The 15,962-nt window shown below is 38.0% G+C and overlaps 1 protein-coding gene across 1 annotated transcript in view; it reads left to right on the top strand.

Annotated features, from left to right (window-relative positions):
• The first annotated feature begins 2,730 nt into the window (after window positions 1-2,730).
• Window positions 2,731-15,962, top strand: part of LOC132548342 (acetylcholine receptor subunit alpha-like) — a 56,413-nt gene continuing 43,181 nt past the window's right edge. The window contains exon 1 of the mRNA XM_060212199.1: window positions 2,731-3,296. Coding sequence (XP_060068182.1) covers window positions 3,241-3,296 — 56 coding nt within the window. The 5' untranslated portion in view covers window positions 2,731-3,240. The remainder of the gene's footprint in view (window positions 3,297-15,962) is intronic.

Here is a 15,962-nt window from a genome sequence, read left to right as displayed (position 1 = left end):
GTTAAGTTGTCATATAAAACGAAGGACGCTTGAATTAACAGTTTCCCAATCTGTCTTCAGTACTTGATTAGCGCTGTGAAACAGAAATATATGATATATGATTTAGAAATATTTATTTGCAAAATCCCATTCTTATTTCCATCGCCATGTTACCCATTTTCCTCCATTGTCAACTCTTCATTACGTTTCTGTCCGAGGCCTGTATACTAAAGAAGGCTGAACATGTCAAAATTGTTTATTTATTTATTAACTAATTTATATATATATATATTATTTGTTTATCACGCTATCACGATCTTGTATTCGAGATAAGTAAATACTTCTACCCTCGTTATATCTATAATGATAACCAAGAGTTGCTTAGTAACAAATGTGATTGTCTCGTTATACCGAGCATCACAAACTTCAAAATGACACTGTCAGATTCCGTAGTATTCATCCCCCCTTCGTTCGTTTTCCAGACTTATACCCCCTTGTAACTTTCTCCTTTATTCTTTCTCTCTATCATTACATTCATAATAAGTTACTCCCCTTTGTTCCACTGTTTATTCTTTCTTTCTTTCCTCTACCCTTATCTTCTCGTTTTTATCATGTCATCCCTTTCCCATGAGCACGTGCTGATATATTTCATAACAGTTAGGTAGACGTTATACATATACATCAGTTCTAAAACTTCGCTAGATATTGTTCGGCATAAAGGACAAAAAAAGAACAAAGAGAATATTATATATCTATTATCAATAACGGACGTACATCGTAAAGCCTTCTCAGGGACGGAACGAGACGAGCTCCACTCCACACACACTACAAAGAGAATGGAGATTACACATTAATATAGCAAGGATTAATCCTCCGAATGCATCAATATGTCTGTAACAATACTCCTATTCTCAGCTGAGAACATCTCTCAAAAACTGTCAGTTAGGATACTTAACGGTGCGAATATATCACCAGTAGTGTATCATATACCACGTTCTGAGAGGCACTATTTACATAATATTTAGAGAGGGAACATATAACACCATGTACTGGGAGGGACAGAGTAACACCATGTACTGGGAGGGACCATGTAACACCATGTACTGGGAGGGACCATGTTATACCATGTACTGGGAGGGACCATGTTATACCATGTACTGGGAGGGACCATGTCATACCATGTACGGGGAGGGACCATGTTACGCCATGTACTGAGAGAGAGACCATGTAACACCATGTACTGAGAGAAACCATGTAACACCATGTACTGAGAGAAACCATGTAACACCATGTACTGGGGGGGACCATGTAACACCATGTACTGAGAGAAACCATGTTATACCATGTACTGGGAGGGATCATGTATTACCATGTACTGGGAGAGACCATGTTACACCATGTACTGAGAGGGACAATGTACTGGGAGGGACAATGTTATACCATGTACTGGGAGGGACCATGTTATACCATGTACTGGGAGGGACAATGTAACACCATGTACTGGTAGGGACCATGTAACATCATGTACTGGGAGGGACCATATAACACCATGTACTGGGAGGGACCATGTAAAACCGTGTACTGAGAGAGACCATGTAACACCATGTACTGGGAGGGACCATGTAACACCATGTACTGGGAGGGACCATGTACTGGGAGGGATCATGTATTACCATGTACTGGGAGAGACCATGTTACACCATGTACTGAGAGGGACAATGTACTGGGAGGGACAATGTTATACCATGTACTGGGAGGGACCATGTTATACCATGTACTGGGAGGGACAATGTAACACCATGTACTGGTAGGGACCATGTAACATCATGTACTGAGAGGGACCATATTACACCATGTACTGAGAGGGACAATGCACTGGGAGGGACCGTGTAATAGCAAATATGGGGAGGGGCCATGTAATACATGTACTGAGAGAGACCATGTTATACCATGTACTGGGGGGTAACATGTTATACCTTGTACTGGGAGGGACCATGTAACACCATGTACTGGGAGGGACCATGTAACACCATGTACTGAGAGGGACCATGTTATACCATGTACTGGGAGGGACCATGTACCACCATGTCCTGAAAGAGACCATGTAACACCATGTACTTGGAGGGACCATGTAATACCATTTACTGGGAGGGACCATGTAACACCATGTACTGGGAGGGACCATGTAACACCGTGTACTGAGAGATACCATGTAGCACCATGTACTTGGAGGGACCATGTAACACCATGTACTGGGAGGGACCATGTTATACCATGTACTTGGAGGGGTCATGTAACATCGGTTACGGGGAGGGACCATGTTATACCATGTACTGAGAGGGACCATGTAACACCATGTACTGAGAGGGGTCATGTAACATCGGTTACGGGGAGGGACCATGTTATACCATGTACTGAGAGGGACCATGTAACACCATGTACTGAGAGGGACCATGTAACACCATGTACTGAGAGGGACCATGTAACACCAAGTTCTGGGATAGTACGAGTGACACCATGTACTGAGAGGGACCATGTAACACCATGTACTGAGAGGGACCATGTAACACCAAGTTCTGAGATAGTACGAGTGACACCATGCTTTGTTAGGAACAATGTAACACTAAGTATTTATAGAGAACGAAATCACTTATGTGTTAACTATACACGTGAGCCAAGCCGAATAGTGACAGATATCGTATGGATACGAAACCTCGGCAACGGCCCGGGACAAAACCACTACGCACCTGCCGTAGAGTGCTCGTACAGACGCGCGTGCTCTGGAGGATAGACACAGCAGTGGGAGACGGTGTTCTAGTGTGTATATCCTCTATAGTAAGGCCAGGGTTACTACAGACACATTAATACTACTGCATCTACGACATCAAGTACCCACAGTACTTAATTGTATCCCATTGTACTACGGTCGTGTTCGAGTCGGTTCTGAGTAGGGGTGCGTTCGTTTCACAATTACTATAGGAACTAGCGAATGTTTTATTGAACTGGTTGATGTCACGACAAGGACCTACATCAAGGTGTTCCTCAATTGATTTAAGTTATAGCTCGCTGATGTTAAAGAACTCCTGAAATTCAACCAAAAATCAACAATTCTTGTGTTTAAATAAATCGGAAAGTTTAATTAAACTGTTCATTCAGGAGACATACACTACGGGTGCTTAGGGAATTTACCGTCCACAAAACAATTGTAAAAGACGTGTATTTATTTGACTTCCTCTTTACCATCGGATTAATTCATTCAAAATGGTGTCCTGGGTGACATTCGGAAGTATGATTGGAGTTCTGCTGACGTTTCTCGGGTATGTACCTTATTGCATGTTATAACAGAATTACACTAACCCAATTTTTTCAAAAAAAACTAGGAAAAAGGTATAATTTCATGGGTTAAGGACACGTTCCGGATTATATCTACCGGATTGATTTAATGTTAATTTCTAATCTTAAGCAGAAACGATAATTTCAATTCAGAAATCATAAAAAACTGTTTATATCATGTGATAATAAGAGAAAATTATCTGTATAGAGCCAAAAAAATTTTTTTCGGATTACTGGAAGCCGGGGAAAATATCGTATGACGTTACATGGTGCCAATCCGATCTCAATGCAACATTACATACACAACTGAATGATAGAAATATTGCAGTTTTTTATTGAAACTCCAACATGCTTCGCTGAATTTCACATTGATAATATAATTCTCGTTTAATATCATTATTATCTCCTAATTTGAGATATATCTCCAGTTTCCTGCCGTTTGACACCAACAAGTGTGGGAATATATAACGCTGATTTTAATCACCAAGCAGTACTCAGACGAAGTGTCCTGAATCCGTGTCACTTCCAGGAGATAGGAATAATACATTACCCCCATATTACTTATAGACCACACCGGTGTTCGGTTAATGTCACGTCTTATCCGATAGGTGGTAGATGACATTAAAACCACCGTGCTGTACCCTAAACATCTGTGTGTGAGGATGTACCCTACCATAGTCAATGATTCACGAGGGCATGAGACTCACCTATACACAGAACATAGCTGTCGCCGCTGTGTGTTGAAAAGGTTATGTACTTCACTCCGAAGGGTTGTTGAAAATTTCTGTCTCGACCTCTGTAACTTGACATGTACATCTTCCGGGGAAACCTTTATTGTGATATGGTGATAAAATATGTAATCAATGTACCTGTTTTTCTATAAGATATATAAATCACAATGTACGAAATCATGGTGCTGGCTCATCAGGCAGTTTTACACATTCCGTATCGATAGAGCATGTGATCTTTATATGTATTTATGACAATGGCTTTAAAACAAAATTGATCAAATTCTTTTTCGACAATCCAAACTGAAAATTTAAAAATCCTTAAGAATTAAAAAAGGTAAGTTATAGAACTTTGTTTTTGTGCTGTATTGACGGACTTTTTTGACATCAATCAAAATTCTGAATATTTCACCACAAAGTTATCCTTTATGATACGATAAATTATTCACCATCTGAAAAACAACGGCCATCAATCAATGTAATACAGATATCGTTAGAGTTAACTATAAACCGAACAGAATGTGCTTATAACACAACAAACAGAACAGTGTCTCGTTATAGTTTATAATACAACAAACAGAACAGTGTCTCGTTATAGTTTATAACACAACAAACAGAACATTGTCTCGTTATATTTTATAACACAACAAACAGAACAGTGTCTCGTTATAGTTTATAACACAACAAACAGAATAGGGTCTTGTTATAGTTTATAACACAACAAACAGAACAGTGTCTCGTTATATTTTATAACACAACAAACAGAACACTGTCTCGTTATAGTTTATAACACAACAAACAGAACAGTGTCTCGATATAGTTTATAACACAGCAAACAGAACAGTGTCTCGTTATAGTTTATAACACAACAAACAGAACAGTGTCTCGTTATAGTTTATAACACAACAAACAGAATAGGGTCTTGTTATAGTTTATAACACAACAAACAGAACAGTGTCTCGTTATTGTTTATAACACAACACACAGAACAGTGTCTCCTTATAGTTTATAACACAACAAACAGAACAGTGTCTCGTTATATTTTATAACACAACAAACAGAACACTGTCTCGTTATAGTTTATAACACAACAAACAGAACAGTGTCTCGATATAGTTTATAACACAGCAAACAGAACAGTGTCTCGTTATAGTTTATAACACAACAAACAGAACAGTGTCTCGTTATAGTTTATAACACAACAAACAGAACAGTGTCTCGTTATAGTTTATAACACAATAAACAGAACAGTGTCTCGTTATATTTTATAACACAACAAACAGAACAGGGTCTCGTTATAGTTTATAACACAACAAACAGAACAGTGTCTCGTTATATTTTATAACACAACAAACAGAACACTGTCTCGTTATAGTTTATAACACAACAAACAGAACAGTGTCTCGTTATATTTTATAACACAACAAACAGAACAGGGTCTCGTTATAGTTTATAACACAACAAACAGAACAGTGTCTCGTTATATTTTATAACACAACAAACAGAACACTGTCTCGTTATAGTTTATAACACAACAAACAGAACAGTGTCTCGTTATATTTTATAACATAACAAACAGAACAGGGTCTCGTTATAGTTTATAACACAAAAAAATGAATAGTGTCTCGCTGGAGTTTATATTACGATTTTTGCACATGTGGTTTTATGTTCAGGCCTAGTTGCATATGTTTCTGTGTAACATGTACTGATGAAATACTCTGACATTCGACATTTAAAAATTGAAATTCGAATCTGTCACTTCACATGGTTATCATCAAGGTCGTGTCCTCCCTGAAGGCACACTCTACAGAGTACTTATGATGGAATTTAACAAATAAATGACTAAGAAAAAAACATTTACACAGAGTCCTTGTACTATCTCAGGGTCCGGTACAACGCAGGTACGGTAGCTATAGTGTTTAAAAGACACATATTCCGGTACAACGGAGGCACGGTAGTTATAGTGTATAAAAGACACATGGACCGGTACAACGGAGGCACGGTAGATATAGTGTATAAAAGACACATGGACCGGTACAACGGAGGCACTGTAGTTATAGTGTATAAAAGACACATGGACCGGTACAACGGAGGCACTGTAGATATAGTGTATAAAAGACACGGGGACCGGTACAACGGAGGCACGGTAGTTATAGTGTATAAAAGACACATGGACCGGTACAATGGAGGCACGGTAGTTATAGTGTTTAATAGACACATGGACCGGTACAACGGACGCACTGTAGTTATAGTGTATAAAAGACATATGGACCGGTACAATGGAGGCACGGTAGTTATAGTGTATAAAAGACACATGGACCGGTACAACGGAGGCACTGTAGTTATAGTGTATAAAAGACATATGGACCGGTACAATGGAGGCACGGTAGTTATAGTGTATAAAAGACATATGGACCGGTACAATGGAGGCACGGTAGTTATAGTGTATAAAAGACACAGGGACCGGTACAACGGAGGCACTGTAGATATAGTGTATAAAAGACACAGGGACCGGTACAATGGAGGCACTGTAGATATAGTGTATAAAAGACACATGGACCGGTACAATGGAGGCACGGTAGTTATAGTGTATAAAAGACACATGGACCAGTACAATGGAGGCACTGTAGTTATAGTGTATAAAAGACACATGGACCGGTACAATGGAGGCACGGTAGTTATAGTGTATAAAAGACACATGGACCGATACAATGGAGGCACTGTAGTTATAGTGTATAAAAGACACATGGACCGGTACAATGGAGGCACGGTAGTTATAGTGTATAAAAGACACATGGACCGGTACAATGGAGGCACTGTAGTTATAGTGTATAAAAGACACATGGACCGGTACAACGGAGGCACTGTAGTTATAGTGTATAAAAGACACATGGACCGGTACAACGGAGGCACGGTAGTTATAGTGTATAAAAGACACATGGACCGGTACAATGGAGGGGCACGGTAGTTATAGTGTATAAAAGACACATGGACCGGTACAACGGAGGCAATGTAGATATAGTGTATAAAAGACACAGGGACCGGTATAACGAAGGCAAAGGTAGTGATTAGGAGGCACGGGCGCACTACAACGATTTACAGTGTAAGAAGCACAGGGGCGTGAAATTTCATTGAACAACTCCTTATTTGGTATGGCTTGTACGTTGATACATGTTCATTGTAAGGAAGATCTGGCGTCCCTAGTTACCCCATGAACATCCCATGAAACACGTGATAATTTCAACCTAAAACACAAGCTAATGTTCCTATAATCCACGTGATCACATACCAAAAACACATGAATATGACTCTCTGTAAAAGACGAGATCTTGTAACGCTAATCAACGTCACTCATATATGTATACACGTGATAATATCACTGTAAAAACACGTGAGAATACCACAGAAATACACGTGATATTATCACTGATATACACGTGATAATATCACCGATTTACACGTGATAATATACCCCAAATACACGTGATCATATACCCGAAATACACGTGATAATACCACTGATATACACGTGATCATATACCCGAAATACACGTGACAATATCACCGATATACACGCGATGATATCACTGATATACACGTGATAATATCACCGATTTACACGTGATAATATACCCCAAATACACGTGACAATATACCCCAAATATAATATCATAAACACACGTGTTTCCATCCAGGAAATACATTGCGATAATGACCGCCAAGCACATGTGATACTGTCGCTATAGTTCTCCCTGGTTTATTTTTTACTGTCCGATTTTATCTGTGATATAATCAGTCCTAACAGCTTTTACATGTATCAGATAAAAGTACACCGTTTTTTATCTGGTGTGGATAACAAAATTACTCTCACATGAATAAACGATACCATTTACTTAGTATATCTCAGAAACAACACTGATGATACTTCCGACGTTCACCAGTATGGAGAGAATTTCAGTTGTGTATCAAGGCGATACAATTTTCTTCTGTTTCTTGTTCTTTTGACTCGCCTGTTGCTGATCCTTCTCTCCTCCTCCTGATCATCATCATCATCATCCTCTCCTCCTCTTACTCCTTCTTCTTCTTCATTCTCCTCCTCCTTCCCTCCTCCTCCTCCTCCTCTTCCTCCTTCTCCACCCTCTCCCCATCCTACTCCTTCTCCTCCTCCTCCTCCTCCTCCTCTACTCCTCCTTACATCCTTCTCCTCCTCCTTTCTTCTTCTTCCTCCTCCTCCTCCTCCTCCTCCTCCTCATCATCATCATCATCATCATCATCATCATCCTCTCCTCCTCCTTACATCCTCCTCCTCCTCCTTTCTTCTTCTTCCTCCTCCCCCTCCTCCTCCTCCTCATCATCATCCCCTCCTCCTCCTTACATCCTCCTCCTCCTTCTTCTTCTTCATTCCCCTCCTCCTTCCCTCCTCCTCCTCCTCTTCCTCCTCCTCCTTCTCCACCCTCTCCCCATCCTACTCCTTCTCCTCCTCCTCCTCATCATCCTCTCCTCCTCCTTATATCCTTCTCCTCCTCCTTTCTTCTTCCTCCTCCTCCTCATCATCATCCTCTCCTCCTCCTTACATCCTCCTCCCCCTCCTCCTCCTCCTCCTCCTCATCATCATCATCATCCTCTCCTCCCCCTCCTCATCCTCCTCCTCCTTCTTTTGCCTCGCGGGGGCTAAAGTCCTTGCAGCAGACCGTGTAATATATGTATCCTCGATATTTAGGGGTTTTGCTCACTATTCTGACATCAAATATTCCAAGGGTGCAGAGTGCAGTAGTAATCATAACCTCTAGAATACCGAGGATGTTTATATATAAGGACGGAATCGAACCTTAAGTAAGTTTCTAACGATATCTAATATTTTGTTTATTTCTTTCTAATCTTAAGAAACCTATGACAAAATTTACTCAAAATTCTAAATATCTGAGAAAGAAATATGTTCATATCCCAGTGACAATTTGAAATACGAAGAAATCTTAAGAGCGATACAGGATCCCGCACAGTAGGACCGTTATCGAATCTACATGTGTACATGTACTTATTCGGTCTGACAAGTAACAGTCTATGTCCGTTAAAAATTTAAATATCTAGTAATCTTTTGTCCGTTTAAACGCCAATCAGTCCTGTGTCCTTAAAATTAACATGGGCAAGTATTGTGTTCTTGACAACATTTACTTCCGGTCAGTTCTGAGTTCTTTCACAGTCAAAACAGCAGCTAATCCTTTACCGTTTAAAGTTTAAACCCCATAGAACTACACACAGATTTATCAGTCCGAAGCAACACATCAGACGTTGCTGAAATGATTTTACTCTGTACGGGAATAGATCTACTGTGACTTCAGGGATTTGGGAGAGGGGGAATGAGGGTGTTGAGGGAAGGGGGAATAATTAGATAATTTCGTCATATCTCTAAGGTGTAATTTACAGCTATGATGAGCCGTTCAAACAGTATAGTAATAGGTAGCTGTAGGAGGTATTATTCCTACTCGTATCTACCCTAATGGGAGGCGGAAAGATAGTTGAACTAAAACAAATTACATTTGGCATTTCTTAAGATAAAATACCGTCTGGAGAATTATATTTCTATCTACGTATCCCAGCACTAGTGTGCACACCTGATGAGAATTGACGTCTATTGTCAGGAATCACTACCTGTATGTGGTTAGCAATGGACGCTGTGAACTTCCGTCGAGGTCAGAAAAAGCTGACGAAAACTTAATCGTCAGACATGATGCTGTGAAGCGCCACACAACATACATCTATCAGCTTAACACATTCATAGCTAAGTTTTAAAAAATTAATATTTAAACTTGTTACGGTCGGTGAGTAGGCTTGCGCAAGAATACAGTCTTTTTATTGTGTGTAAAAACTAAGTTTTAAATGTTATGAAAATGTTGTTAACTGCGATGAGACATGAAATTCTAATGTTACATAATATTTCTAGTCTCAAAAATATTTCTTAAAAATGGAAGACATTAATAATTTGATCTTTGAACTATTTTGTTGGTGTGCATGCACTGCTTCCGGTATGATATACATTTGTAGGTGTTCTATTGAGTTCGGCGTACACTGTAACTCTGAAGAATGAGTGTTAATTGTTTGATGTTTTATATAAATATAGGGGTATATTAAAATGTACATATAAGGATTATATTCTAATTTATTTATTTACTTGTTTATTTGGGTAACTATATATGCTACTTAGTTACAACCTTTTGATTTAGCAAATTGGTACGCATACCATACCGACCCATCTGCTAGTGTTGAAATCCGGCTGACTTATGAAAGATGAACAAAATTTTGTATCTAAACATTAAAAAAAGGAATATTTTCCAGCACACATTGAATCTTGAACATTGAAATAAATTAATTTATATATAAGAATATTAACATCAACATCAAATAATTAAATGCCACTCGGACGGTTTAAAAGTTTGTAATTTCAATGCTTGTTTCCGGATATTGTGACATTTTTTTTTCTTTTTGTGTTTTTGACAACTGTTACATAGAAACTCCCGGCAATACACATTTTGAGATATTGTGCCATGCCTAATTTCTTTTCGATGATTACTTTGGAACACACTGACCTTAGTTCTCCCCAAAGTTTCTGGAAAGAACATCTCACTCACCTGTTATAGGAAATTTTTACATGGCAACTGACATACACACCTGTCCTCATTATCAATCTGCATGCTAGTTGACAAACATGTTTTGTTAAAAAAAAAAAGGTGAAATAACGCCACACTCTTTGTACTCAATATCATTTTTGTAAAAAAAAAAATCCATGGAGTCATATCATATACTTAACACACATACGTTTTGTTGAATACCACTTTTACAATGTACTTTATACTTTTAAGATCGCGAGGTAGCTCAGTCAGTAAAGCATAAAACAAATTCAACCTGGATGTACATCCGAGGGGCATGGTTCGATCCTCGCCCGTGTTGGTCTGTGTTTCTCAGCTGAGATCAAGGATCGTTCTGTGATGTCGTGTTTTGACAATACTCTTGTTGATCTAAATAGGATGCGACGGACCTCCTGTATGATGTTCAGTAAGATCGCCACCAACTGATTGCAAGTGCCTCCGCCTCCAAGTGACCCGCGATGTTTACTACGCGTGTGGTTGTTTTGTGAAAATGTATTTTTTGTGAACATATTACGGTTTTGTACGCAGTCTTAAAGTTCTATATTATTTGTGAAATATATTTCTGACCGACTTAAGGTGATCATGTGGTTGAAGTTACTGTGTATAGCGTTTCCAGAGGGTCACTTGGGTACACGGCATTACACAACATAGATTGTTACCACGACCTTTGGTGCTTACGTGTTATTATACAAATGTATTCAGGCAATTAGTAATGCTAGCTTGTAATGTGCTCATTACGTAAATCAAATAAAACCTCATTATTAGCAACAAAATTAGTGTACTGTGGCCTAATTAACATACTATTATTAGACTGGTCCGGACTCACTCAATGCACAACTGTATACATTCAACGTCACATCTTTATTGATTCAGTGACACTAAATGCTCTTCTTTCCTCGTTTTAGTAGACAGACACCGCCAAGTATGGCCCTTCTCACTTCCAAACGGATTACGTCACTATAACATCTCGCAATTCTATATTTGTCGATACTATCAATTCCAAGGAGAATATCGTTTGACAGAAGGCTAATTGGGAAAGTCGACAGCTCTCACACACGAACCCATATAAACGAATTAACCAACACAGTCAGTGGGTCTCCGGAGATTCTACGGGACACCTTGAGGCTTATTAGTCCACTCTTGGAGGTATCTAACGTCGGCATAATATTTCCATTTTACCCGGAACCTCTCAGACAGGATACAAATGTTTCGGAATTGTTGTTTTTTACGATAGTGAATTCAAAATATGAGGCACGATTCTCAGAAACATACGTCATCTCCATGCATAGAATAAAGAGAATAAAGACTCACAAAGAATGAAATCATTATAATCTTTTTCATGGAAACAAGCTTTTTTTAATTTAATAAAAAAAAGTATAAAATCTCACGAAAGCCGTATAATGGACAAGCGTTTTCTCGTTTGATTTCATTTTTAATGCATCTGTTTTGTGTGATTTTGCTCCACCTTCGAAAACAGCGAAAAAGCAACAATCCAAAATAATACACACTACGGTAAACAGTAATTCAGTCGACTTTCGCTCATTACCAAACGTAGCAAAAACTTTTTCTGAAACAAGCTTTATTGTGCATTATTTGGTACCATTAACTTTACCGAAACAGACTTTACTATGCATAACAATAATTTTTTCGCGAATTGGTTCGGTCATGAACTTCGCAAAAGAAACTTGTTAACACTGAATTTTATTCTATTTTTAGCTTTGCACATGGCTTCCACACCGTGGGGGTTCTGTTTGACTTAAACTCCGAAATCTTCTGTAAGTCGACACGTCTAATGTTAACAGTACTTACCAGTTAAACTGTGACAACAGCCGCAGATTATCGAGGCACGAGGCCTAAATCTCGATGTTAGATCTACCATTTTACAAAGGAAATTGCCGTCGAGAGTCTATTTATAAAATCATAAAACGTGGTCAGGATTATAGGAAAATCCGAGAGATAAGAAAACGACCTTCCGGGTGTCTTCTGATAATAGCTCCTGGTGTAGAATTGTTGCTCAAACGATGTTTTATATACACTGGTGTCTCGAAATTTGGACGGCGCTGTAGACACTTTTTTTTCTATCGTGCGTTTTGTTTTTATCAGTTTCCTGTGGTCACGTTTGTAAGTTAAAAGATCTAGCAAAGCTTAGATTGTCTGAAGGTTCCCGTTGTTTATTTAATGACATCATAGCTTCATGATGTCAAATTATGATATTAAATGCGTTGTGACGTCATCAAGAAAATGCTACAAGGTGAGAGTATCGCCATTTCTGTTTACCTTCCCATTTAACCATTGAACGTCAATCTGATAGACACACAATAGTTATATCTACATTAAGGATATTTTTTTAAAACATTATCGTGTCTTTTTTCCATAATTAAACTTGTTTTCCTCTCTCCTTGCATACTGGAAAAGCTTTTTGAAAATCATACTCAGCTAAATGATTAACGTAAAGTTATAATGCGTGTGATCTGAGGCGAAGTGCAAAGCGTCCACGTAACGTCGGTAAAGATGACATCATGTTATTGTTCAGTGAATGAAATCCAAATTAGGACAGAGTTAATGGGAGGTTATTATGCAAAATGTAAATATAGACTTATTGACTTAAATTCGTTTCCATTTCCAGTGACTTTTTATAAATCTTTTCACGAGTCTTGGTAAAATGAAAATGTCTTGGCCTCGTTTCACACGCCTATCACTGATGTAAAATACTCTCTGTATCGTAGTCCTGTTGGATATACAGGGTTTTTAAAAGAGATTGATCTAAGTACCTCCGGAACATTTTGTTGTAAATTGCCGAGGATGTACGATTGGCTATATCACCATTATTTCTTTGATCATATGGCCATTTCATCTGTGGTGCTACTTAACACCATTCGGAGTTCAGACCTAATTATTTTCCCCGGCTATTTTCTCGGCATTGTGTACTTCATTACGATGTGAATATCTTTAATTACCGCTGTCAAGATCTGCATTCATACAAAATTAAGTTAATTTTTCCTCCCTAAAAAGCCGATATATATTGCAAAATATGAAGACGAAAAATATTTCCATAGCGTTTAGGAGCGAAATATTCCTAACATCAACCTGACTAAGCCTAAACATGAACATACCTGGTTCGTGTTAGACGGCCAATTTGAAGATAATCACCTTAACTTGATTCAGACATTCTAGGTTGTGAACTATTATAGATGTGTAGAAAATAACAAGAAACTGTGGTTAGGCATACAGCGTCTTATAAAAGGCTCAAATTTAGGTTAAGCTATCATTACTTAATACCAGTTCTCGATTAAACAGACGGTGTTGTAAAGTATTACCGGTTAAAGAGACGGTGATATTAATTCTTATCGGATAAAGAGGCAGTATTAGAATGTGTTATCGGTTTAAAACGAGCTGTTAGCAGGTGTTATCGGTCAGAGACGGTGTTAGCAAGCGTGTCAGATTAAAAACAAGTTGTTAGCATGAGTCATCGGTTAAAGAGACGGTGTTAGCAAGCGAATCAGGTTAAAAAAACAAGGTGTAAACAGGTGTTATCGGTTAAAAAGACGATGTTAGAAAATGATTCTGGTTAAAGGCAGGTTGTTACATGTAGTTTTTTAAAGGGACGGTGTTAGCAGTCATAGATGGGGTGTTATAAGTCTTATCAGTTAAAGAGAAGATTTGATGGGCGGGGTAAGCCAGTGTTAGGGGTCACAGAGCCGATGTAATAAAGTAGTATTATCAGGTAATGAGACGGGGATGTAAAGTGTTAGCAATATAAGAGACGGTACTATCAAGTGCTATCAGTTAAAGGGGCGAAGTTAAAAATTGTTTTCGATTAAAGAAGCGGCGTCACCAATTCTTGTTGGTTTGAGAAACGGCATGTTGTTAAGTATCATCGGTTAAAGAGACGGTAGTATAAAGTATTATCGGTTAAAAAGACGGCGCTCTACAGTGTTATCGGTTAAATGACGATGTGTTATAAAGTGTTCTTGTTCCTTATTTTGATCAGAAAAAAACAAGAATGAAAATAACTGACAGGCGACAACCTTAGATTTTGACAATGAAATATTGTGATTGCTACTTTAAGGAATTTTCAAAATTCATTAATTTAAGAGCACTAGCAGAGGACATGACATACGACATTACACACGACAGATACGTGACATTATGATATCACAATCGACAGATGTGTGACATTATGATATTACACACTACAGATGTGTGACATTATGATATTACAATCGACAGATGTGTGACATTATAATATTACACACAACAGATATGTGACATTATGATATTACAATCGACAGATGTGTGACATTATGATATTACACACTACAGATGTGTAACATTATGATATTACACACAACAGATATGTGCCATTATGATATTACAATCGACAGATATGTGACATAATGATATTACACACGACAGATACGTGACATTATGATATTACACACAACAGATATGTGACATAATGATATTACACACAACAGATATGTGACATTATGATATTACACGCTACAGATGTGTGACATTATGATATCACACACTACAGATGTGTGACATTATGATATTACAATCGACAGATGTGTGACATAATGATATTACACAAAACAGATATGTGACATTATGATATTACACACTACAGATGTGTGACATTATGATATTACAATCGACAGATATGTGACATTATGATATTACACACGACAGATGTGTGACATAATGATATTACACACGACAGATGTGTGACATTATGATATTACACACTACAGATGTGTGACATTATGATATTACAATCGACAGATATGTGACATTATGATATTACACACGACAGATGTGTGACATAATGATATTACACACGACAGATGTGTGACTTTATGATATTACACACGACAGATGTGTGACATAATGATATTACAATCGACAGATGCGTGATTTAATGCCATTTCACAAAAGATGTGCGTGCTAACTTTTCTCGCCGAACTTTAAATATAAAATGATAACACTAATTTTACTTTTCTTATATAATTTCTACGTACTTTTTGCACAAAAACCGCTAATCTCTTTCCCCCTTTTTTCATTTACCTTCAGATTAAAATATTTTGTATTTTTTATTATTTCTCCGATGATCAATCTTACAGCTGAAACGAAGTAATATATCCACATGACGTACAATAAAAAAAACAGAAACTAATTAGCATACCTTCATTTTTGGCCCATCAAAACAAGCTCACTTAATAGAAAGCTACTATCAGCGCCATGTCTACAGACATGATACTGTTATTTAACAGGT

The sequence above is a fragment of the Ylistrum balloti genome, unplaced genomic scaffold (assembly GCF_031769215.1).
Source record: "Ylistrum balloti isolate Yb309-2 unplaced genomic scaffold, AGI_CSIRO_Ybal_v1 Utg370008, whole genome shotgun sequence".
In the NCBI taxonomy this organism is placed as follows: domain Eukaryota; kingdom Metazoa; phylum Mollusca; class Bivalvia; order Pectinida; family Pectinidae; genus Ylistrum; species Ylistrum balloti.
Note: the sequence above shows the minus strand (reverse complement) of the source record. Positions and strands in the feature narration are given on the sequence as shown.